Source organism: Chelon labrosus (genome assembly GCF_963514085.1).
Source record: "Chelon labrosus genome assembly, chromosome: 8".
Lineage (NCBI taxonomy): Eukaryota > Metazoa > Chordata > Actinopteri > Mugiliformes > Mugilidae > Chelon > Chelon labrosus.
The window spans coordinates 18,314,391-18,340,286 of record NC_140358.1 but is presented as its reverse complement, the minus strand read 5'-3'; the positions used below and the strand labels follow the sequence as shown (position 1 = coordinate 18,340,286).

The following is a 25,896-nucleotide window of genomic DNA, read 5'->3' as shown; positions in this document are numbered from 1 at the left end:
TGAGCAAGGACGACGAAATACCAACAGTCTGGATAGTGGAGCCCGGCCCAAATAAAACCAAGACAACTGTGACCCAAGAAGAAGAAAGACGCGGTAATATTGCAGATAATATTAGCTAAGAGATGAGCCCACTAATTTAGCTGGGTTAGCTAATGCTAACTGGTTAGCTTACTTTTTAGGTGTATCATTCTATGGTAACTTTAGACTTAGCTAAATTAGCACTAGCTTAGCGCTGTCCTGTGTCCTGCTAGCACCAAAACAGTACAGTAACTCCCAATATTAGAGGTTATTCATAACACTATGAAGTCACAAGATGGTGAATACATAAAGAAATATTATCTGCTTGTTATTTTTAATGGCTAATTTAGTGGTTGAAACAACAGTCCATAATGTGCCTTTGCTAATATATGTGTCCCAGTAAATATAAACACAAAACTTTATTTATATATTTTCTAGTTCTTGTACAGTGTTGCTCTCAGTTTTAATAAACTGTTATGGGGTGCTGCCCTGACAGCTAAAGTTGACCTGCTTTATACAAAGCTGACAAAACAGAGCCTATACAAGCCATGAACTACTTCTGTGTATTTTATAGACTAAACAGGAGCAGATCATATATTCACATTGTTATTGTTGCTGTTGTCAGGTACCGATGCTGACTCTGCCCCTGCCCCTGCCCCTGCCGACAGAGATGTTTTCTTTTTCTCCCAAAGGTCAGACATTAAAGCAACGGAAGAGAAGGAAAAGGTGGGTGTTATGCAACGTACAGTATGTGCAGTGACAGAGAAATTGGAGAGCGTGCTGAACAATGGTGAAACAGTATACACTTTTTGTTGTTACATTGTGTTTCACTCAAAACAATTTGATGTTTAAAGGAGGATCTAGATGCATCTGTTGGCAGAAATTTAATATGTTATTATATTATTTAATTATATTATTTTGTTAGCATCTACATAAAGAGCAGGTCCCCTTCCACTGAGCCACAGAGGCTTTAGAGATGGCCTTTTGTACTTTTACACCATTACCCAAACTGTGCATTACAAACATCCATTTATTCACAGTAAATGTGTCTGTGTTGGATAAAAAGTAGTGAAAAAATAAGACATTTTAGCACGAGGCGGTTGGAAAAGGTGTAAATAATAAAATAAATGATGCCTGACTTCCATTTACTGCACAGTCACAGCTTGATTGGGAGTCACAGTTGTTACTGGTGGTGTTTTTTTTTTGTTTTTTTTGCTATATCAAGTCAGAGATGCTGAATCTGCTCTGTGTCATCCATCGCACATACAATTTGTATCCTGTGTACATATGAACCAGACTACCAAGCACTCTTTCCTTTATTGGGATGTGTCCCCTGTTCTGGTTAGGTCAAGATTTCGGTTCTTAGGACCATCTCCAAGATGCTAGAGGAGAACCACCTAATCAGACAGAGACTGGCTGCCCTCAGGCAGGCCAGCTGAGTCTGGATGGATCGAAATGACCCACAGCCGTAGCAGTGATCATCATCTGCGTTTCTTTACATCAGTGTTTCAGTTAGTGGATATATTTAATTTATTAAGTATGGGGCGTTTAAGCTAGTGTTACAACAAGGCATAGGTGGCCTGTTCTTAAAGCAACCTACATAGAAATATTTGTCAAGGAAAACACTTTTTTTTACACAGTGTTCAATGGACAGTGTTAGTCCACTTGAGTACAGAGACTCTGTAGTTCATATTGCCTTTGAAAGCTTTTACTGTTCAGTGTAGGTTAAGACTTTTACAGCACTGCGGTGCATTGGAATGTTTTATGTTGTCCTCATCATCAAAGCAACGGATGAGAAGAAAAAGGTAAGCGCCCACTCCATCGTTCTGCTGTTATGTACATAACTATTAACTTATTAATAACATGACAACTTACTCCTAAAACACCCACAAAAAACAGAAACAACAAAGTTGTGCTGCATAAGATTTTGCAGGTTTTTTTTTTTATGAAATTTGTGCATGTTGCAGCTCAGATGAAATTATATCCACCAGAGGGCACCAACACCCTGTTGTGCTAGTAATGTGTGTTGGTACCCATTTTTTATTATCCAGATTTAAACGTTTTATTTATTGCTGTCCTTTCCATTTTAAATATAACCTATTCTGAATGAGAATAGTGCTGAAGATTTATTTATTCATATTAAGATTTCATTGTGCAATAAAGTCAGCTGGCTTCATTGTTCAGTAAGGTATAGCATTTTTCATTCATTCTTATTTTGAATAATATTAAAAAAAATTGTATTGGTCTAAAGTTTTTCACAGAATGTTTGAATTTTATTCTTTTTAACAGGATTTATATAAATCACCCTGAGCGCGGCATATGGCTGTGATTATTTTAAGTGTAAAATAATAGCTGTTAAACCACGGAGCCGGACAATTTAGTGTAAATTGCTCAACGGTTTCTTAATGTTTTGATTGGTGAGCCTCATTGCTTCTGTGTTCAGAGACCAGTTGTGTTACTCTCCTCAGCCCTGAACATAACATGGCAGCCTGATCAGAGTTCTCAGTAAAAGTTCAGAGAAGTGCTCAGAGAGTACGTGCTAAAGTAAACAGCTTCTAGTGTTGTGTATGATTTAAGTTTACTGCGAAGAGCCAGTGACTATTTCACACCGAGCTCAATTTAATTACCAGATATATTATTACGTTTAAGTGAAATCTGCTGTATTAATTAATGTCTTAGTGTACCTGCTGTCACCAATGTGATTATTTCTCTCATTACCTGTAAACCACCGTGTCATCAGACGTGTTTCACTTGCCCCAGCAGCCTGCAATTTAAAACAAGTTTGATTAATAGCTATTCTCTCAAACTAATTGCTCTCTAGAGCAAACTGCACAGCTGGTTTGAACAACTTGCGCTTTAAAAATACGATTTGGGCAGTTCCACACATTATCACACACAACTTCAAGCAGCTTAGACGTACAGAGTAATGTTATCATGCCTCGCTAGATTCAGCTCGTGTAAACACCGAACTGAAGATGCTTTAATTCTAGTTTTACAAACAAACTGATGCATTCTGCAGCAAATAGAGCTTGTGGTTTTGAACTGTAAACACTGGTGTTTTCACAGCACTGTATAGTAGCTGAGCAGGCCTTCGGCCCATCAGAGCTGCTGTCTTCGAGGAGACTGTCAGACTGTGAACGCTGGACTTTCAGACCTCACTCTCAAGTGTTTTGATTGGTGGTTTGCTGCATCGTTGGTGTAGTCAGGGGCCCAGCTTGTTTTGTTGTGTGGGGGCCTGTAGTTAGCAGAAACACAATAGCTAATGAAAGGCAGCGAGCTCTAGATGAGTAAGCTTTGCTCCCAACTGTGGATTCTTGTACGTTATCTTCTGTTGCATCTATAAAATGCAACGTCTCCGTTTCTTTTACACTAAGCAGCTGCAGTAGACAGTATTGTGGGAGTTGCTTTTGATGATGATGTGTGATTCATTATGTTTTAACACCAGCTGCACCACTTCCTGACAGAAAGGGCTCAGTGTGAGAAACAGGACCTGGTAATGTCAGCAAATGAAAGTGCTGAGTTGTTACAGTGCTGTTTCTGGATGGACACAAAAAAAAAAAAATTATAATCAAAATTCAATCCACCTGTCGACCAAGAGCAGCTTAACTAGCAGGTGAACCAGCTCATACTACAACTTGCGACACTTTTCATACACAGACACATGAAGTGCGGTGATGTTTAGTTCACATTTGTCATGTTAGCGATTATACGCACTGTATTGTTAAAAAACAAAACAAAACAAAAAAAAATGTATCAATCTTTAAACTGGCAGTGAAGTTGCTGAAACGTTCAAACCTGTTCTTTGACCAGTTAGAGGTAATAACCAGTAGACCAGTAGAGCTATTAACACAATAGTTTTTACTTTCCTTTAAGATAGTTTCCACCGTTTAGTTTCCTGACTTATGGTTACTTTCTGCCTACAGACATTTCATCCATTTTTAGTATAGCAAAACTTAAAATCTTCTGTCGTCCTGCTTATAACTCAAAGTACAAGTCATACGTTATTTAATGAGCAAAGTTTTAAAATCCTCAGGACTGTTACACTTTGAGTAATAAAGTTTGGTCATGGCTAATAAGTAAAACTGGATCCAACATAGTGACTGGAGACACCTTAAATGCAAACCTTTCTTATTAAGTATCATTAAAATTCAACATGACGTGTTTGACATTTTGCTTAACTTCACCCCTGATGAACCGAAGAACATACGTAGAAGAACCATCACCGTAAAATGTGTTAAACCACAATGGCCTAAGGGCGCCTTGTGTGCTGTGAATAGATACCGCCTCCTTAAAAGCTTTTAATCATATTCAGTTCAGGATGTTGGAATTTGCGGGAACACAAACGCTGTCACAGAGTTTCATCAGCCGTGACCGAGTCAACAGACTGCTGAAGTGCCAGACTAATGTTTCTCTTTTACCTCTACAACGGAAAAGATACATTTACCACCTAGGATTTCTGACGTAATAGCGCCAGACAGTCACAATGGAAAAAAACAAAAACCTAATGGAAAGAAAAAATACAAAAAACAAGAAGATTAATGCGTTCTTCTCTTTCTTGGCACTATCTGTCAGTTGGTTTGCCCCGGAATGAAATCTATGACGACAAACGAAAGATAACAGCCGATACCGTCCTAAGATAACATCAGAAAACACCACAGATTCACTTGGAATGATATTTAAAGATGTAAGAGTCAAGGTCAAGTGGTTCATGTCATGCCGTGACTAATGATAGGTGTTACTTTGTCAAGGTGTTATTTTACCTGTGAATCGCCTGCACAACTATGTAATCATTCTGACAGATGGAGCTGGCAAAGACACATGAGCCCCACCCTCCATACATGATGACATTTTTTTATGAGCTAACTATGGCTAATTTGTGCCAGCTGGACGGGAATCAAAAGTTATGAACTTTATGATTAACGTCATGACTCATCAGGTTCTGTCACATGGAAAGAATCACAACTTAATTAAACACAACTTAATTAAATGAAATAGTGAGCCCTTGTGTACTTCATTAATAATCACAACACCTATTTTATTTTATTTTTTAGTAGGTGGCTTCCACTTGTACACCGATCAGGCGTAACATTAAAACCACTAACACAATATTAGTCATAATGTTATGCTTGGAATTTGCAGTGTCTTCAGTGTTTTAGCTTTATCTGTGTGTAACATAAACTAGGGTTGAGCAAGCTGTTACATCCGCGTTATAGTTTGTGGTGCTCAATTTACCAATACTTACGCACTTGTCTGCCACTTGTGATCTTAATTATATGATGACTAATATTTTCCGTAGCTCATTTTCAGGAATACAGTTTGAATAATATATTCGTGACGTCAAATTGCTAGGTGAGGTTTTCTTGTCAGTCAAATTGTTTGTCATTTGTTTTGTCGACATGGACCAGTCAACAGTGTGTGGAAACATAAACATATACTCTGACATTTCTCTTTGCCCTTTCACAATAAGTCAACTTAATAAACAACACACATAATATATTTTGCATTGATTTGCATTTAATACCCAATGTAATGAAGAATTACTTTCAAAAACACTTTAAATCTTGTAGAAAACAATACTGGTTGTACATCAATGTAAGTGTGAAAGCGCGCCATGGGCTCTTTTCAGAGCTCAGAGTGCACTTTCCACTCTCAAGCAGAACAGCGCTTGTACCATGCTTTAGTAAATAAACAGTTTTGGGAGGGGTGGGTGGCAGCTTTATAACACACGACTAATCTGGAGGCATGCAGGCCAAAGTGCAACAAATATAAACTCCTCTCCTTAAGAGTTGGGAAACATTTTTAGAGCTCATTTTGCTTCTAGCTGTGATCTGGCCTGCCCTGTACTTATGACATTAAACATGAGTTATCTTAACGCAGCACATGATTGCGCCTTTCTTACTTTCTGACTTGTTTATTTTCGACTTTCTGCAGATGAGATATTGATTTGGTCTTGATTGGGCCATGATGGCTACAGTCAATCAGTCTGTGGGTTGTTATGTGCAGCATGTGTTTAACTTTGAACCTTTTGAGCATGATGCTGCGTGTCCTGGAAGCAAAGCCATGACTTAAGTAGATGCAAAACTCTTTGAAATTTTGTCAAAGGTCTATGGCTAGGAATATGGAAAGGATGCTTCATCTCATAATCACAGCCGTCTTCTATAGGGGCCCGTAGGGTATCAGGCTCTTCTATGTTTGCACGCAAGCTTTCTTATGGACTATCTATCTTAGGTCTTATTCCATCATTGTCAGCTGTCCGTATTATTATTCTGTCACTGCTCTGGCTGGCATTGTTTGTGAGACAGGAGACGAAGCTCATATCTTTATTTTGCACTCTAGGCAAAACATTTTACTTGGTATATTGTCCAAGTTATGGTCAGATTTTTTTATTCAGTAGCATTGAGAGCACGACCTGTGATTTATAATTACGAGCACCCTGTAAAGATACAAATTACAGCGTTTGGTAAAACGAAATGTGTTGATGTTGACAATTTTACAGCTGCAGAATTCCATGTGATCCATTTACGTATACGAATGTGTGTGCATCCATACATTACAATGTTACCAACAGATCTAATGCAAGTGAAGCAGAAGTAGAAGAAATACTGTTAAGTGGTGCTTGGGTAGGTTAGTGTGAGCTGAGAACGTTAGCCCTGCCTGGATGGTCAAGTTTCACCAGCTCCATCAGTAATTTAGGCCGGGTTACTGGAGAAAAGTAGTCGAGAAGTTTAAATTACCCTGGTGGCAGATTTCAAGGATCATCTCCTTTAAAAAAAAAAAAAAAAAGAGGACTGAACATCTTTGTGTTGCTCTCGCACCAGCAGTAAACAGCAGTAGACAGCAGCAGTAAATGCTGGTAACACACCTCCACGCTGATTTGCCAGCTGCTAAATTTTGGAGATTAAGCTGCAGTGGGACGTAATAATAGCCGACAGTGTGTAGCTGGTACACAGCTCTGACAAAAAGTGACAATGGTGCATCCTGTCAGGGTTTAGTTTCTTGGGTTTCTTTTCTCTTTTGTATTTTGTTAAGTTCTTGGTTTTTAGTTTTTCTGTTTCCTGTTTTATTTTGTTAAGTTCTTGATTTCCTGTTATGTGTTACTCCGTGTGTTTTCCCTTTTGATTAGGTCATCGGTTTCTCCTTGTCTTGTTTCTTGATTTGCTTCACCTGTGTCTCGTCACCCCTCTGTTCCTCGTGTGTATATATAGCCCTGCCTTCCCCTTTGTTCCTTGTTGTGTCATACTGTTTGTCTGCCATGTCCATGTTCCATGTCGTACATTTCCATGCCAAGTTGTAGTTTTGATAGTGTTTTGTTTTTTCTTGGATTTCCTGCGACCTCAGCACCGCTCTTAGTTTTTGTAAGTTTTGTCTTTTTGTATTAAATATCTTTTTTTTTGCCAACTCCTACCTCTTAAGTTCTGCATTTGGGTCCTAAACCTCCATTCCCCGATACCCGTCCTGACACATCCCAAATCAACATTCCTAGGGACAATTTAGTCATTTCCAGTTTGGCATCATGGTGGCAGGGTTGTCTCACTGCTGCAATGCCTAAACCCAGACACGAAGACAAAGAAGTACTTCAATCAGTAACATAGTGGAGCTGCAGCGCGTGGCAGGTTTAGTTCAGATCAGTTTGTGGAGTGTTTTGATCACAGCTCTGCAAATGAAAATTTACTGGAGCATGAAAACGAATAAGCCTTTAACAGTTTCAGAGTGGAATGTCACATAAGTTACCTGAGCTGCCTCGACCATAGCTGCTCCTGTAACAGCACAAGTTGTTTTCTAGGCCAACACGGGGAGCCTGCACACCTGACTCAAGTACAGTCTTGGAAAATTCCATCCAGTTGCCACTGAATACAAAAAAAAAAATAATGTGCTGCTACATCTTCCTTTAATCTAATATATCCCCTTTAAATGTTCAACGCTCTATCCTCCTGTCCCCGTACTTAGTGGTAACGTGCAGTGATGCAGTGTGCTCTACTTTGAGGTACAGACACACCAGAGAGTCCTCAAAAAACAACCGGAAACAAAGTCCTACTGTGACGTTGCCAAAAAGTAGTACTGGAACAAAGACTCATACTATACAGTATACACCTGCATGAAAGGAAATGTGTCTTCACACCAGCAGGTGGCAGGAGTCTGTTTTCTTTACAGAGTTATTACTAGAAACTACAAACAAGTCACACAAAGCAGACCTCTGCTGAATCGTGTTGCACACCGGTTTACAGTTTATTTATCCTAAATAATCATGCCGTTGTGAAAATAATAGTGTACTGGAAATGTTCAGATAAGTCAAAGTATGTCTGTGTGCCCTTGGAAATAATATGTCACCAATGCACTCAACATCCTGAATTGGCTAATAGGCTGCAGACTGTTGGCAGCAATATGAAATATGATCCAAAAACTAGAGCCACAGAGGCTCACAGACCCGGGTCTGACACTGGAGACTGTCGACTTGGTGTGTCACAGCCTTTTACATGCACGCCAGATACTGATTTAAGATTTTAAATGTGAGTAGAAGTGTAAATGTGTCTTATTTTCAAGAACATAATAACCAACATGGTGGTATCATGTTTACCATCATTATCCACCCCACTCTACCTGAACTATGTTTTTTCAGCTAACTGATTTGTACTGAAATGTAGTTGTTAGCGTGTAGCTAAGTGTTTCCAGTGAGCCTTGATCCCTTTGACTCTTCATTTGTGTTTGAATTTCAATCAGTCACGTAAACACTCTCGTGTCTGTCTGTCTCGTGTCCGTAAACCTGTAGGGAGAGAATCATATTGATGTACCATGGAAGTGCCTTATTTGATTTGCATGTGTTTATTAGAGGAGAGTGAGCTCATGCTGTGAGAGCACTCTGTTTCATATGGGGCTAATGACGTGGAGGTTGCTGGGGAGTTGAGACCCTGATGCCGCTGTAATCCCGATGATTACAGAGAGCACTCGTTCTGTCTGAGGACTGATCACAGAGCTCTGGACAGGCTGCCTTTGTACGTATGGACATCTGTCTGTGAGTGAGACGCACAAGACAAGGAGACACACAGCAGTGTAAAAAAGCATACGAGGAGCAAACTACAGGACACATCATGCCATAGGCACATTAATCATGCATCAACTTCTGTGCATGTCTGTTCTTGGATGGATGAACACTATATCTCAAGCAGAATCGCCCCAGACATTGTTCTCTCCAGCTCTTTATGCTAGTTTTAACATCAGTGTGCTGGTTTTCGGAACGCTGCGTTGCTTTGTCCCTGCAGCGAGTCCTCGGAGGCAGCGTTTAGGAAGGCGAGAGCTGCAGCTATACTTCTCATGATGTTTCCTAATACTCCGGAGCCCCACAGGTATGAGCTTCAAACAGGCACGAGACACCGCTGTCTCCTCCGACAGAGCAGAGACTGGGACTAATCGCAGCGGGCGCCACACACCTCAGGAAGGTAGCAATTTACCGTCATTACCGTTAAATCCTGCTTAAAAGAACCGGATTCCACAGACCTAATTACAAGGTGTTAATAATAACAATGTAATGACAGTCATTTTAAAGCCTGCCCAAAACCATAATCCATCTGCAAACTGACTCTCGCAGTTAAGTGTGTAGTTGCTGTAAGAGCACCGTGATTCCTATTGATTACCATTGTGATCACTCCTACAATTGCTGTGTTAGGGCCTGCAAGTTCGGGCTTGAATTGTCAGCTCTGTCAGCTTTTGTGAAGTAGAAATACGGCTTTTAAGATAGATCCCACCCTGATGCTTTCTATCCAGGTACTGCTGATGCTCGGAGACGCAGCCAGACGAATCTGGCAAGCCTAATTGCAGGATGGGATAGAGTTTAGCAGACAGGGGATTGATTTACATATATATTCGTAGGTTTTTGTACCAGGGTTCAGTCCAGGATTCTTGTTTATTAATTCAAGATATCAAGCAGGGCTGTGTTTCTGTGTTCTCACTGTCAGCTCGCAGTAAAAGAAAAAAATGCTGTCAGTAATTATGATAAAACACTGTGAGCTATTTTCAAGAAACAATCTTCTCCTTGGTAATTACTGCTAAATGAGGCTCATGTGTAGCTGTGTTTAGGGGTGTGGTAGACTGCCCCAAACACGCCGTCCAATCACAAGTCTTCTCCAGACCCCAGGATCAGGACGCATCGTTGGCTCAAGGTTCGTGTCTGCCAAAGTTTTCCCAACTTTGGGACAACTTGGGAAGAGTTGCTGCGACTGGACGCTTTATGTTTGGACAGGAAAAAAAAAGAAAAAAAAAAGGTATGTGGTTTATGGATTGAAATTAAATATTGATCGCGGTCCAAAAGAAAGCATGTCTGCCTCCGGAGACTCGAGAGATGAGTTTTCTGCGGACGAAGATGTGCAGCGATCGCGACCTAAGAAGCGCACGGCGCAGGTGTCCTCCTGTCTGCCCTTCAGCGTGGAGGCTCTGATGTCGGACAGGGGCCCGCTGCCTGCGACCAAAAGACCGAGTGGAAATGACGATCCGGAGGAGGATGAGACGCACAGGCCCGACGGGTTTAATCAACATCTAGCATCCGTTAAATCAGAGTCATCGGAAGCAGAGGAAAGTCCGTCTTGGACATCCAGCTCCATTAAGATCTCCACAACATCCGGTGAGTGGATTATTTTCAGTAGAGTTTTAGTGATTCATGTAATCATTTTACATCTCTAGGTGAAGTGGTGAAAAATTGTTGTTGTTTCTTTTTGCACATAGTTATTTTTGAATATTTATGATTATTTCCCTTTTGGTTTGTTTAGTGCTACTCTGACTGAATTTAAACAATGAGCCAATAACCAATTTAAATATGACAATCTCTTAGGATAAACAAATTAACCACTAAGTCAAATAAAGTGCATAAATAAATAAATCTGAAATCCTTAGAGCCTAAGCTGTCCAAAGGTAACTAGTTTACGTTGATGCAAAATAGTAGCAGGAGATGTTCTTTATAAATATTGGCGTCCATTATTTTATTTTATTTTTTGTTTCTTTTGTCTAATTGAATAACTAGAAAGTTCTATATCGTATTTATCTACCAGTGTTTATATTAAGTCTCATGTTTTCCTCCTGTCTTCTAGGACAGCTCAGTCCAGCAGTCTGCTCCCTGAGGAAGCACAAAACCAACCGCAAGCCTCGCACTCCCTTCACCACGATGCAGCTCCTGGCCCTGGAGAGAAAATTCCGCCAGAAGCAGTACCTGTCCATCGCGGAGCGGGCCGAGTTCTCCTCTTCCCTGACGCTGTCCGAGACGCAGGTCAAGATCTGGTTCCAGAATCGACGAGCCAAGGCCAAGAGGCTTCAGGAGGCCGAGGCGGAGAAGCTCAAGATGTCGACTGCCGTGGGGTCCAAAGCTGTCTTCTATCCAGGCTTCTCGTCTTTAGGCTTTCCCCTCGGTGTTAACCTGCAGGCTGGTTCATCAGCGCTCTACGGACTGGGCGGCTCGTACAGCCGCAACCCCGCTTTCCCTCCCGCACATCTGGCCATGTACGCCTCACGGCTCGGCTACAGCCTGTTCCACCTCTCCTGAGAGAGGAAGCAGAACTACAGACCTATACAGACAGAGTGTTTTTTAACGAGGAATGACAAGAGTGTATCATTAAATGATGCACCTTATAAAAAAAGAACTTGTTTGCAAAGGATCGGAAGTGGATTTTTTTCTCTTGAGTTATAAGGAGAATTTATGAATGGCCTACTTGATGGAGGGAAAAGGAAACGGCATCTAGAGTCTCCTTTACTGTTTGAAAGCTTCATTGTAAACTTTTTTTATATATATATAATATTTTTCACTTGTCATCCTTGAATATGGTGAGAAATTTGATAATTAAAGTGTTTCCAAATACACATATTTATTTGTTATAGCCTTTAGATTATTTTATGATGCATGTCTACTTTCATAAAGGTTTGTATTTTATGTGTCTGATATTAAATTGAAGCCTTTAGTTCATCTTCTCCTTTGCTCTCTTTAGTTGTTTGAGCAATACATACAAAATGAAAAAGTTGCTTACTTAAATGCAGTTGCCTTGTAATACACAACTTTAAATGGGTGTTTCTGAAGTGAATCTCAGTTCTTCAGTTGAGTCTGGGAGCCCATCTGCTTCTGTCATCCAGTTTCTTTTGTTTACTGCACATCCAGCATGCTCTCATCTAGCTCTCATCCCAGTCTACGTGCTGTGTTTTTCTCCAGAAAAGTTTCCCCTCTTCGTTCTTCGCAGAACTTCTATAGTGCACAGACGTCCGTACCCTCCCCTCTGAGCCACGCCATTAGTGTTACTCATAACTAACGACGGCTCTGCCCTATACAAGTATACGCGACGATGTGACATTCATTTTCTTATTTGTTTTCTTGTTTTCTGCTGTTGCATATCCAAATGTCTGCACTGACCTTTACAGCCTGATGGATTTTAACTCCTGATCATAAATGGTTTAGTTCCATCCTGAACAAAAGTGACAGCCGTGCTCGCCGCTGCGCAGACTGCTCACTTCTTCTGCCAGTCTGGATTTATTACTGAAGGAAGAATGCTTAACGTCACAGTTTTTGAGTTTAGAGTCTCACTAATTCATACTCAAACCAAGCTGATTAGTCACTCACAGTACGAGAGTAAATCATCCGGGCCTAACAACAGTGTGGTGGTCTTAACTGAGTTTGAACTATTATGTACCAAAGACGCTGGTGTTCCAACTTTACATTGTTTTTCTGCATTTTTTAGGAACCTTTAAAGACGGAAAGCTGTGGGTGACGAACCAAAACATATTAGTCAAACCACTGAACTACTCAGTTTACCAATCTGTTTTAGAGCTTTAAACTAGCGTGGTGTAATACTGTGTGACTGTTGGCTGCTCTCGTGTGCTAAGAAAAATGAGTTGGGATCCACTACGTATGGGTGGGTTACACAACTGGGTGGCCCGAGTGCAGAGGTGTTGCGCTCTTTAATGAATATCAAATTTCCCCTGAAGATGTGAAATTACGCTTAGAGAAAAGGGAATGATTTCTGCAAATTGCACGTCTCACGCTGTCTTAATCGTAAACACGTGTTTTCGTATTGCTCTTGGATGTGGCAGAGGTAGAGATTTATTTGTTTGACGTGAGCTTTATTTTCAAACGGTATACTTTAGCTGAACTCGGCCTGTCTCTGTGAACTTTGTAACGCGGCATTACACCAGCCTGTCTCTTTGCAGTTCCTGGTTTAATTGTGCTTGTCTCAGAATTCTGACTCCAAAACTCTGTGAAATTATATGTGCAGACTCTCCCTCTCTCTTTCCATTTCTCCTCCCGTAAACTTGGGGAAATCTTGTTGCCATTAGCGCATATTTCACAGTCCATTTGCTCCTCTCCATTTTGAAATTTAACCCAGCATTAGGCTGATAATAAGGTCTTTAATGGCTATGATTGACCAATAACCGCAGTCTCCAGTATCAGATGTTTTCGGTGTAAATCACGGACCATCTAACATCTGATAAATAGAAAAGAGAGGTTAATGATCACATATGTGAATAATAATAAATATAAACACGTACAGTAAAAAAAAAAATCAAAATGATGGACATGCTAATATGACTACAGGAATGACGATAATGTTGCGATAGAGCTAATCTGAGTTTCTCAGGCAGAATAGTCAATGAGGCTTCATGTTAGGCAAGCTTTAATATTTCATCAGCCAAGCGAGTTTTGAATCCAACAGAGCTCATAGCGGATTAAAGGATAAGTTCACATTTTTCAACTTATCTTAATACAGTAATCAGATGCCCATGTGTACAGTTAAACAGCTTCCCTTTGCAGTAATTGTTCCTCCCTTTCATGCTGGCCGTCAAGACATACAGAAATTTTATAAAAGAGAAAGATGAATATTTAAATTGTAGTGTTTTTGTACAGAGCAGTGACTGCGGATTGCATCCCTCGTGTCATACACCGTTTTAGGAGGCTACTTTTGATGAGGCATCCTCTGCTTTGAGGTTGTCACATTCAGATACGCACAGCGTAAGTAAGCCACACCTCTGTGACCTCTCGACCTCTGTGACACAGCGCTGTCAGTTTCGTTGGGTCAGCGCCAGCGCGCAGCCAGCTGACAAGCTCCCTCCGGCTCATCCTGGATTTCCCTGCAGTCGAAACTGTTTATGAATAAAGCAGTTTGTGGAGCATAAAAATGCACATGACTCATAGGTATTACCTAAACTTAACTCATTGAAGGACAGGGCTAGTTTTGGCCAGGATGGTACCATTTGTGGCAAAAATAACATACTGAACAAGAAGAACACCTCAGCCAGCAACTCTGACAATGCACATGTGAACGTGAATATAATTCTTAGATAGACTTCCTTTTTGTGGTTAGTTTTACAATCGTATTGCGCAACACTAGTCTGTTTTATACTCCATTCATTCATTCATCCATTCATTCATAAAGATATTAAAGAGCTACTATCAGCATGTCACTGCGTACGCCTGGTTCCTGACCTGAAGTTCTGCCTGAAGTCCACTAGATGTAGCAGCTTCCCGTCTGTTGCCGGTCCCCTGATATCACCAAGGCCATCCAGTCCTCGCCGCTCTCATATTAATAGACTTATTCTTGGCGTTTAAAAAGACATCTCAGAACACTTCAGGTAACACCATCATCTTAGATAGAGATTTACATGTTACCTAAGTTGCAACTTACAGGCTTTTAGATAATGTCTGTTGAATTCATCATGAGTAACCTGCTGAATAAAAGATGAAACTCCTAGGCGTCGTTCCGTTGCGCCGACGGTAAATGGCACGAGTTTGGGGATTGGGGATTGTTAAAGTTCAGTGTTGCAGGAACAGAAGCCTTTAGGTTCTTATACATGCATCGTTGCCAAGCAGTGTTGCATCTGCTCAGATTGAGAATGAGATTTAATCTGATTTAGACTAAAGTGACTGTTTTCTACTCTTAGTTATAATGATATGTATATTCCAAGGAATTGACAGTCCTCTAATTGCCTTTGTCTGAGTGGCATTTCATTAAACACGACTGCACATAATGTACGAATTCGTTTAATCCTGTTAAAAATCAGTTTAAGGTACAAGAAAGCCGCCAGAGCCAGCGCACTGATAGAAAACAAAAGACACTTTGGGATCTCTCGCTGTCCTTCTCCTCTCCTGTCCTAGCCTGTTAGACGCAACTGAGATTCACTGAGATTCACATTTTAAATTCTAACTGCACGCAGGAGCAAAGCCGAGATACAATATTCGCTTCAGCGCACACCAGTGAAAAAAAAAAATGTGAGGATCACTTCTCACAAAGCACATCTGTAATGTGAGATATGACAAATATGAGCGATGAGAGGGGTGGAGTTTTTTTTTTTTTAACCTGGACACACCTTACAAGTAACCGAAGCACTAAAGAAAAAATGCAAAAGGTAGATAAAACGAGCACATCTCCTCCACTTTGACAGCATTTAGAAACAAAATGCTGCAAAGAGAGAAACCCTGAAACGCTCTTACAAGACTCTTGCATTGGAAACTTGAAAACATGGCTGGAAAACCCTCACTGTCATAGTGACTGCATGCACGATGATGTTTTTTGCTGTACTTGCAGTGCCTTTCAGTATTTGCTTTATTTTATTTATTTTTTTAATTTACAGCTTTGTCCCCAAATACTGGGCAGGGGTTGTCAGATTGGCAAATACGTTTTTGTCTATTTGCATGTGTTGTCTTAAGCTGGAGTGGAAGCACTCAGAGCCACCACTGACATTTGTGTTGTTCAAAGTGCAATAATAAGAAAGAGGGGCCTGCTTTCATCTAGTCTTCAAAGCTGTGGAGCAGGTGTGTTTCCCCGAACAACCCCTGCACTATCCACCATCTTTGTTGTGGATTTTCAGGTTCTGCATCTTTGAACACCTTTTTTTTTCTCTCTCTCTCTCTCTCGCTCTCTCACTGTGTCCTCATGTTTCATGTTGTGTTAAAGGCATAAAGGGCTGTCAGCAATCATAACATAATTAGACACACAGTTAACCTTCTTCACGTTTCTCCACAGTCAATTTGTGCGCTTGTTATCATGGCAGTGGTGACTTAGACACAGGAACAAGTTGACAGATTCCTCACCGAGGGAACTTGATCTTAGCGCTAACACGCATGCTCAAACACACACACGCACAGAGGCAGACCTTGTCCTCTATCCTGAGAGTAATCCCACCTCTAGCAGTTTCTGTCTTTTGTTTCGCTCTTTCAAGTGGTTTTCAAGAGACATTTCCCCCAAGCAGGTTGGCCAAACTACATGACCTATTTAAACATAAAGACACACCTAAAAGCTTTAGCTTTGAGATCTTAAGACAGAAAGCTTCTCTTGGGTTATGACTTTTTTTTATTATTATATTTTTGTTATGAGTATCTGGGGCACTGAACAACCTAAAGAAGTCATCACAGACATGAGAACAACACAAACTAGGGATATTACCCTTTTCTTTAAAGTTTTTAGAAATGTTTTTTTGGAACATGCAGACGTACAGAATGTACAGAAAGCCACTGTGTTTTTATTTCCCGTGGCGTTATTGTTGGAAAACTGTTCCAACCCCCTAGAACGCAACAGCCGGGTGTTGTGTGCTCTGACCTAATATGTGTGTCTTCTCCCGCGGAGCCTCAGTGCTCTTTAGAAAGACTGGAGATGAAGACATCTGGGCTCAATATTGCTGTTTGCCTCAGAGACTTAAGAACAGCGTGATGTTTGTATGTCTGTACATGCAGCGTGCTTTCTCCTAAGCCTGCTAAACACCATACCTTTTAGATTAGATGTTTTTGTATGCTTTGAAGTGGCTCTTTTCCACATAGGACACGTCAGTATTAGCTGAATTAGCGTCTGGCGGTGACATCCATACATTGCCCTGTGGGAGGTTTATTCACCCTGTCCGAGCCTTCTGAGAGCGGTGCCATCTATAGCCTTTACTATTGTGCGTCCGCACTGTCTCCTGAGAGCCCATGACTCATCAGTCTCCCCCCATAGCTTCTGTTGTACCGAAGGAGATCTATCCAGTCAACTCTCTCTGGTAACTTAATAACACACAAGGTGACATGAGATATGCGCTCAACATAAACAGAAACACAAAAACCAGTTCACCCAGAGAGCAACTGTGCTGTGTGTTTCCTCTTTGGCTGGAGGGCGAACATATGATGACATGTCTTTATCTCTGGTTCCCACCAGAAAACCGCAGTTACAAATCCGGATAAGACAGTTCAGCACAATAAAATTATGCAGAATCAAGCAACTACACACAGAGAGAAAGGATAAAATACCCAACAGTAAAATTATATAGGTATGATGGCAGCGTTGAAAGAAGACTAAGACGTTCTAGACATCGGAAAAGGCCTTTTTTAAAAGTAAAGTTTTAAGAAGTAATTAAATAGATGTCACTGTCTCTGCAAGTCTCAGAAGTAGCGATTCTGCTATTTTTATCCACGCTTTTATGGTTTTACTTGAAGTTAGTCTTCTGAATTCAGTTTGAAGAAGTAATGTGGCCCGTGTAGAACATGATGAAAGGTCTACGTGTGAGCGTTATGTGTTTGTTTTTCGTTCTCGTTAGACGTGCGCATGTAATTTGCCGTCTTTTATAAATCTGGACAGATGCAATGCTAAAAAATCTGTCTTGTAAAGCAGCAACATTGGCTTGGTGCCCTGTTGGGTCACATATTGAATTATTGAAGAACAGCAGGTGTCCTGGGCTGGAGAGCGGGCTTCCAGTCGGGACAATTAAAGTAGATGAGCATAGACATCAGAAAAACCGTCCACCTCCACTTCCGCTGCTGCACTCTCCCCTCAGTGTTCATATAAATCCTTTTAAACAAATGACATGGATTTTGTTCATGGCATTCATGTCCCTCTGGTTGTCTTTTTTTCTTTATAGTGCAAGTGTGTTTGCGATCACGTACATGGATGCTACATGCTATAAAAGCTTACAGTGCCGTGTGAACGGCCACATGACCACCAGGCTTGTAGGATCACTTTGGAAACAATTACCCGGCAGCTGACAACAAATTCACGATTCATGATTTGATATTGTTCATATCAGATGCTGGCGTTTGTTGCTACCTAGCTAGCTCAGAGTATTCCAGGCTTAGCTCTAAATGTGTACTCTCCCTTTACACCTTTATTTCCTTTATTCAGTGAGACATCATTAAGGTGTCTTTGTGTATGTAATTCATCTCATCCTACTTAATACTTTTAGTTAGAATCAGTGTGACTGCAGCAGACAGACCTCTCCTGTCATGTCAAACTTGACTACTCCCTGTTTCCCACCAGTTTACTGCCTTAACTTTCACGCCTCGCTGCTTACCTACTTACATTTCCCTAATCAGCTCAGTATTTATACCCACAGTTCATCAGGCATCAATTGCCGGATTATCTCTGTACCTTTGGTTTTAAGTGTTTCCTCTAACCTGATAAGCCTGCCTGAAAGTCTTGTTCCAGCATTTACACTTTGCTGTTTATGACTTACTCGTGGGTGCTCTGAAGCTGAGTCAACAAATCCTTCCGTTTCAGTTGAAGCTGTACTCATTTAAACACCTTGTAGGCCGTGTTAGAGGTTTGGCTCTGTAATACTGGTTCTTCTAAAATATCTCAACATGAGTAGTTGTGATTGTTGTGTGCTTGTTAGCGTCCTGACGTTAGCATTTAAACTAAAAGAACTTCTGTCTGTGTGAAAGTATTCCCTCACAGACCTGCTAGTTTGGCTGTAGCCTCTTAGGCATCGACTGCATCACCAAACAGCCGAGCGTGGCCAGCTATATTGTCGTCTGCTTTCTGTTGAAGTGTTCCTTCCTTGATGTAGTTGGTTATTGTCATCCGTTCAACAGCTACAGTAAAAAAGCCACTTCAGCTCTGACTTGTAAGATATTACGTCAGTTACACAGCAACGAGCGTTTGGCATCGGGTCGTAGCTTCATATCACTAACTTCTCGTGAAAATGACCTGTTTCCTAACAGCATTAGGCGTATATGCTTATATTTCTTGCTGATATGTATTGAAGTAACGTGTAAACCTCCTAGATGACACCTAGTATCATCGCATCAACACATCACGCACAGCCGCACAATCATGTAATCAAAAACCAAAGACAGAAGCAGCTTTTAAAGGCATTGTCACCGGTATTCGATGCCAGTTTTCTAGTCATGGGAGGAACTATGTTAGTCTGCAGAGGAACACTGATATGTCCGCCAAATACGCAGACTCAGCTGAAAAGTCCTAGGAACTTGTTGTGTTCGAGGGCCGCCAGGGGTAAATTGCAGCAGGCTGGTGTGATGAGCTAGAGAGAGACTGGGTTCAAGCCCCCAAGCACCTGCCCTGCTGTGGTGTCCTCGAGCAACACTCGAGCCGCAGGGTGGCTGCTCCGTAGCCGACCCCGACATTTGAACTCTTTCTGGAGGAGGCAGCCGGAGGGATTTTTATTTCCAGTTGGGAGTCGTATTACATTGTTACATGCACAATGAGCCCTGAAGTGGCTCACAGCAGATTGTGTGGGTTAGAGCTAGATTTGGTCAGCTGGTGTATTGTTAGAGTTGATGTTTTCCAGCTATACTTTATTTCCTGTAAATCTAAGAAAGAACACAGATGGATGGATCAGTGAGGATTTCTTCTTTTTTGTGTGCTATTGGTCATTCAACGTTTTAGCTATAACAAGATCAGCCTGTGAGTTAGAAAGCTAACCTGTCCGTTGGCTCCGGCATCGCTTGTATGGAGTTCGATTCTCAATCAAAGAGTAATGCGGGCGTGATTCCTTATATCTTTTGGTTCTCAATGACCAAATAAAGGATTAAAATCCTTGTACGCACAGTCTCCCAGCTGTGTGTTATGTCTGCGTCTGCTCTTGTGGTCCCATCTGAACTTTCCAGAGGCTAAAAGAGGCTCCTGCTGTGTTCCCGTTTGATGGGTCCCTTCCTAAAAATAGACCAAATTGTCTTCCCTTCTATGGAATTGAAAAAAGAAAAAGAAAAAAAACCCACCACAAATGCACAGACACAGTCCCATCTTGCTTCAACAATGATTGTTTGAGTTATTTCTATTCCTGGACCTGGAGCCTGTGATTGAGGCTGTGTTTTGCTGACTTTTTGTCCTCTTTGTCCACACCCCTTTCTCATTCCTTCCTGATATAATTATTTGTAAATCTCCCAGACGGTCAGTCTTATTGTTTTTGTTTTTTTTTAAAGCAGCATGGTATTATTTTTTCCTCGTACTTAATATAAATTGCATGCAAACATGTCTTAATTGTCCAAATTATAATGAATAAAATCTACAGTAACATCACCATTGAACCGGAGTCCCAGCCCTAATTATAATAATAATTATTTTTATTCAAATAAAAATGTTAAGCTTGTCTGATACCTCATTTAAGCTGAAAATAATTGCCGTGACCACTCCTCTCTATCTGTCCCATGCCTGTCCCACACCTCAGCGCTAGAAAAGACCATGGGAAATACTTACAGCGGCGTTGCGTTCGTCCTAAATATAAATTCTAAATACCTGTAAACAACGTTAAGCCCTAATAACCAGCACGTGGATCCAAATCAAATCAGCACAAATAAACAGAAACAATAGAGTCTTTCAAAGATTCAGAGCCCTTCAAAGAGAGTGAGAGGACTGCTTTTTATTATCGTGGCCTTGTCACAGTCTGCTCTCAGGCCGTCTTTCCATCCCGCCGTCCTTATCTCCCTCCCCACTCCTCCTCCCTGTTCTTTCCGTCTCTCTGTTGGGGATGTTTGTTCAGCTTGTCACCGTGCCATCGCTCGAGTGGGATTGTGTGTTGCTGAGTGGTCTTCTGTACTATCCTCCTGCTCTGTTAATCCCCTTTTTCAGATGCACAGAGCAGAACCTTAAAAAATTGCCAAAGGATTTATATTCTCCTGGGAGATCCCAGCAATGGTTTTAGTTGGTATTTATCTTCCCTGACCTTCTACTGCAACCGCTTACATTCTAATCAGTGATTTACTTTACAAACATAAATTATGAATGATTTGAAATTAAGTACGTAATGTCACCATCATTTATAGTTTTTATTTTGATCAAGTAATAAAGTCACTGTTGACAGATAAAATGCCCCGCACTTTGCCTTGGGTAACGCATGAGGGAGCAACGATGTTAAGCACCTATTGACCTGTTTGAGTTTACTTAAAGTTCAGCATTGCACTTACGATGGGCTGGGAAACTCACAAGAGTCTAAATTAAATCGTAAAAGAGGTCAACATAAGAATGTTTAAATTCAAAGCCAAGGATGTGATATCCTGTCTTGCATTGGCTTCCAGACTCCACGTCCTATGTTCGTATACCACTGACTTTCTGCTAATAATTTGAATCTCAGCATTTAAAACTCTGATTTTAAAACTCTTTTTTTTTTTTTTTTTTTTACATAATTAATACCTAAAAACATATGGTAAACAGTTCTGCTCTGGAGAAAGACAAGAGTTGATAAGAAATCGGTTGATAAGATCTTTTACTCACAAAGAACAGAAACTGATTTTTCTAATTTGGTGGGATTATAACCACTTCAAACAGTGAACAGTTGAATCAGACAATTTTTCACTAAATTTATGTGGGCGTTTCACAGGAATACGAAACTTTGCTTTTTAGTAGCACGTTACTTGAATGTCTTGCAAATGATGACAGTAGTATTTTCCGTGAGACTTTTGTCAAAGGAGCTCCTGTCACATGCCTCGTTTGTCCTTTTCTTTCAATAACAGTAAATGACTAAGCAGCCCTTTTTAAAGGAGGGCAGTGACATGGCTCAGCACACATGCTCATCAGCTCCAGTCCTCTCGCAGTCAGCACTGTTTACTGGCACACTCAGACAGCAGCCATCACCCAAAGTGCCGTGCATTTATTTTGAGCCCAGGTGGAAGAGACAACTGTCTTTCCAGGTTCTCTGCATAGTAGTCAGTTGCTCTGTCACTGTCACTTCCAGCTGCTGATGTTGGGCTCTTAAAGAGATAAGACACATCTGCCCCCCACCCCCCCTACAAGCTAGCTCATTTGCATTAGCATTGTTGCCATTCACCTACAGGGCATCCTACCAGCATGAGCATTAACACGGGCATCATTAATATCATGCTCTCCCCTCGGAGCCGTCTCCGCCAGACAGCACCTCTCTCAAGCTTAAGCTCCGGAGCGTGGCTGGAATGGACATCACCCCTGTTGAGAACACTAATCAACCACAAACCTCATTTGCACCCGGCTTATTATTCATGGCATAATTTGATCAGTGCTCACTGTCTTGGCTTATTAGTCATTTAGCATGCTTCAGAGATGTTTTCTACTCTGCCTGGCTGACAATTAGTGATAGGCCAGAGATGAGGGTGGCAACGGAGCCAATGCATCAAACCTGTCTTTATTCCTCTGGTGGACTTGATCGAGGAAAATTCAGCCAGAGGTTGACTCATCTCCACTTTCAACTCATATCCAGTGGAGTGCGTTCCAGTACAGTATGACAGTGCAAACTGTGTCAGTCCATGAAAGATTATACTCTATTATGATAGTTAGATTTAGGCAACAATACACACACACTCTAAGATGTGATAGCTTACCAGGAACCTAGAAACATAACACAACAAAAATAAAGATGTGGAAGGATTAAGAAGGACGTGGGAGTGCATTGTAGCTGTATAAAAAGTGTTTATGAGCCAACGACTCTGGTCTTCTGACACAAAATCCTGTTGCTTCTCTATTTAGGCTCTCACTCAGACGCACTTCCTGACACATACACATACCTAACAGTAAAAAGTATAATATATATATATATGTATGGGTCTGCACATTTTTATTTCTGGATTACTAGAGTTTTCTATTCTTAATCTTTTCCATCCACGATTCCACCGCCTGCAGGCCACATTGTCTGCAGAGCAGGCCATACAGATGTAGGTCACTGTTTGTGAAACAGGAGTCCTTGGCAGGGCAGAAGTTGGCGCCCTCTACTGTGCCCGGTCAGTGGCCAAAAAATATTCCCAAGCCCTTGCTCAGCTTGGCACGACATGTACCGTATTAGACAACGCTCTCCACCACCGGCATGAAAACATGTCTTTTAGAGATAAGTGTTCAGTCCTCCAGCTCAAGAGAAATTAAACCGCTGGCCTCATAGTGGCTCAGCGTTTTATGATGGTGTGCAGTGGTTCTTTCAGACGGATAAGTTTGTGCTTTGTACTTTAAGTCTCAGTATGGTTTTTATTAGACTGAGTATTGCCACCAGTTACGGGAACGGTCTGATATCTTCTGCAATAGGCTTAGTTACTGTCTTGGTGGAAGTAACATAAGATAATTAATACCATTCTCATATCTGTCTCCTAAATATGCAGCTTAACTGCTAGCTTAACTTAACACCATACGCCCATGGCTATATATATATATATTTTTCTTTTTAATTTCCACCTGACAAAACACATCCCCAAATTTAGTCAGTCTGCTGCAACAATGTAGAACCACATGGGATAAGAGACATTGGGCTAAATGCTGAAATACAGTAAGACGCTAACCTGTTAACATCACTAGACTGGCGTTAGATTTCATCAACCCCAGCTGAAAAAAAAGGTCACATACTGTACACAAAAGAACCACAACCAATGCCACATCCGTTTTAGTCGAAGTCAAGTGAAGTGGCTTCTTCAGTCTCGCTTTGCAACCTTTTGCAGATACAAAACCTTGAGGGTGCAAAGGGTCAAAAAAAAAAAATGGAAGTTGGGACAAACAGCTGGCCTGGCTTTGTGTAAAGATGAACAAAAATTAACCTTCAAACCTTTCTGAAGCTCAAAGCTAAAGAAAAAGAATAAGTGTATTTATCAAGATTACCAGCGTCTCCAGTTGCTGTGCCCCTCCCTTGAATAATTATTTTCCCCTCCGCTCTCGTCGCTCGCTGAACAGCCCCCTGTGATTCTTCCTTTCCCCTCATTCCCTTGCTCCCTTCCCAGTGGTGGGGTCAGAGGGCCTGTCCTCTCCACTGCAGCCAGTTGGAGTGACGAATGGCAACACAGCGCTGCCAGGGGCCCGCAGCGCAAACAGTAAACAGAGCGAGGGTGGTGGAAGAGAGCGGAGGAGGGTGATAAGAAAGAGAAGCGAGCGTAAATGGGGAAGTGGAATGAAGGGGGCTTGCCGCAAAGGACGGACACTAAAGGTCAAAAGATTTGCAGGGCAATCTCTGACTGGGGCTTATGCATCTATTTTTGAAGCGCCGGATGAAATAGCCCGTTGCTGAGATCAGATATGTGTTCACACGCTGTTTAAATTTACTCTGTGGTTTCAACCCTGAAATGAAGAGATCTCCCTTAAGAAATATGTGTTGTGCACTTGTGGTTGTTGATGACGTCTTGATGTTTCCCCCTCCGAACCGGTTGAAGTGGAGCATATTATTTCACCAGCGAAAGCCCAACGAATGAGAAAAGGCGGCCGTCGTTTCTTTAACATGCGATGTGCGTTCTTGTCGTCAGCATGTAACTGTATTGACGCACTTTGGCTGGAGTCACACACAACACGTTCACTCTCAATTATGCTTATCTCTGTGTCGTGTGAGGTATTAAAAAATGCATTAGGCTCGAGCGCAATTATGATAGCTCTGCCAGTCGTGAATAATACATATTTAATGGAGAGCGATACAGATTATTGCAAACCTTTTAATTGCATTTTAACTCCCACGATCTACCCCGAAGAGAGAGGGTGACAAGGAAATCATCAACTACATTAAAAATCCACTTTCACATGGCCAGGTGTGCAAGCTAACAGCATGTGGCCGCGTTGGAGACTTTAATATGCACCAGTCGGACACTTTCTGGTGGGTTATGTGATGTTTACAGAGCGCCCTTCTCTTTTTTAAGCTTTGCTTGATTATTACATAAGACTCTGTCTGTCTCCTTTGCCCCTCTCTTTCTCCCTCCCTGTCTCAGTAAATCATTTCCCCAGGGCCAGTCATTAGCATCATCTGAAGTTGTCACATCCAGCATCCCTTTTTCTGATGTGCCAATCTAAAGACAGTATCGCTTTGAGAATCTCACAAGCTCCACTGGGGGAGGAAGGGAGGGGTGGAGAACGAATTGTCTGTTTAAAGAGTGCCGTTGACATTGCAAGGACTCTGGATTGGACGCTGGAGCAGGTGATAGCAGCGCAGCACTGCTCCGCACACACATTCACCCACGCGCACACACGCGCACTCTGTCTTGTCGCCACCTCAGCCATCACTCTGAATGATGTCAGTCAAATTAATTGCTGTTCCCTTCCCGTGGCACGCTTGAGGAGGTTTCACAGAGGCAAGGACAGTCCAGGGCCCAGAGAAAGCGGACTTTAAAGGACAACCCGATGTTTGTGCGTGTCTGAGAGAAAGAGCACAAACTTAATGTGATTATACAAGAAAAAAAAATTAAAATCTCGTCTTTCTTGGTAACGGAAGACCATTAATGAACAAGACTTCATGACAAACCAGAGTTAGGGTTTGGTTTATCTCTTAAGCTACAGAAGATTAATGACGAGAACGAGTGTTTAACTCGGTCTTGCCAAATAAAATCCATCACATGTCCTTGTAGCTGCTCTGCTCTGCTTACATCAACTGCCTCAATGGCCCTCTTGCACCCTGCTCAAGCATCTGAACTGATTAGGGCATGCACGTTCTTGTGACAGGTGCATCCTTTATGTATAAATTTACTGAAGCACTGAAAACAGTAATTTATTTTCACCTCCTTGTTGACAGAGGCGACAAAGGTGTGCCCAGAATTCATTAAAGGGTTATCTAATCTTATTTTAAGATTGAGAAGACGAAAAAAAATTGCTGTAATGCAATTATTGAAATAAAATAGTGATTTCACTACTTCACCGCTTCAGATCGGACGCTTCCCTTTGCTAACGGTGGCGGTACATCGCCAAGCGGCACGGACACATGACTTTTCGGATGTGAAACACAGCTGGTCCCATTTGGTGA

General features: G+C 41.5%; 1 protein-coding gene across 1 annotated transcript; it reads left to right on the top strand.

The window, feature by feature from the left end:
- Positions 1 to 10,223: 10,223 nt before the first annotated feature.
- Positions 10,224 to 11,744, top strand: LOC311491549 (homeobox protein MSX-2-like). Its single transcript, XM_084549484.1, has 2 exons — positions 10,224 to 10,630; positions 11,094 to 11,744. Exons 1-2 carry the CDS (start codon positions 10,327 to 10,329, stop codon positions 11,540 to 11,542), a joined length of 753 nt encoding a protein of 250 aa, XP_084405610.1. The 5' UTR covers positions 10,224 to 10,326; the 3' UTR covers positions 11,543 to 11,744.
- The last annotated feature ends 14,152 nt before the right edge of the window (positions 11,745 to 25,896 follow it).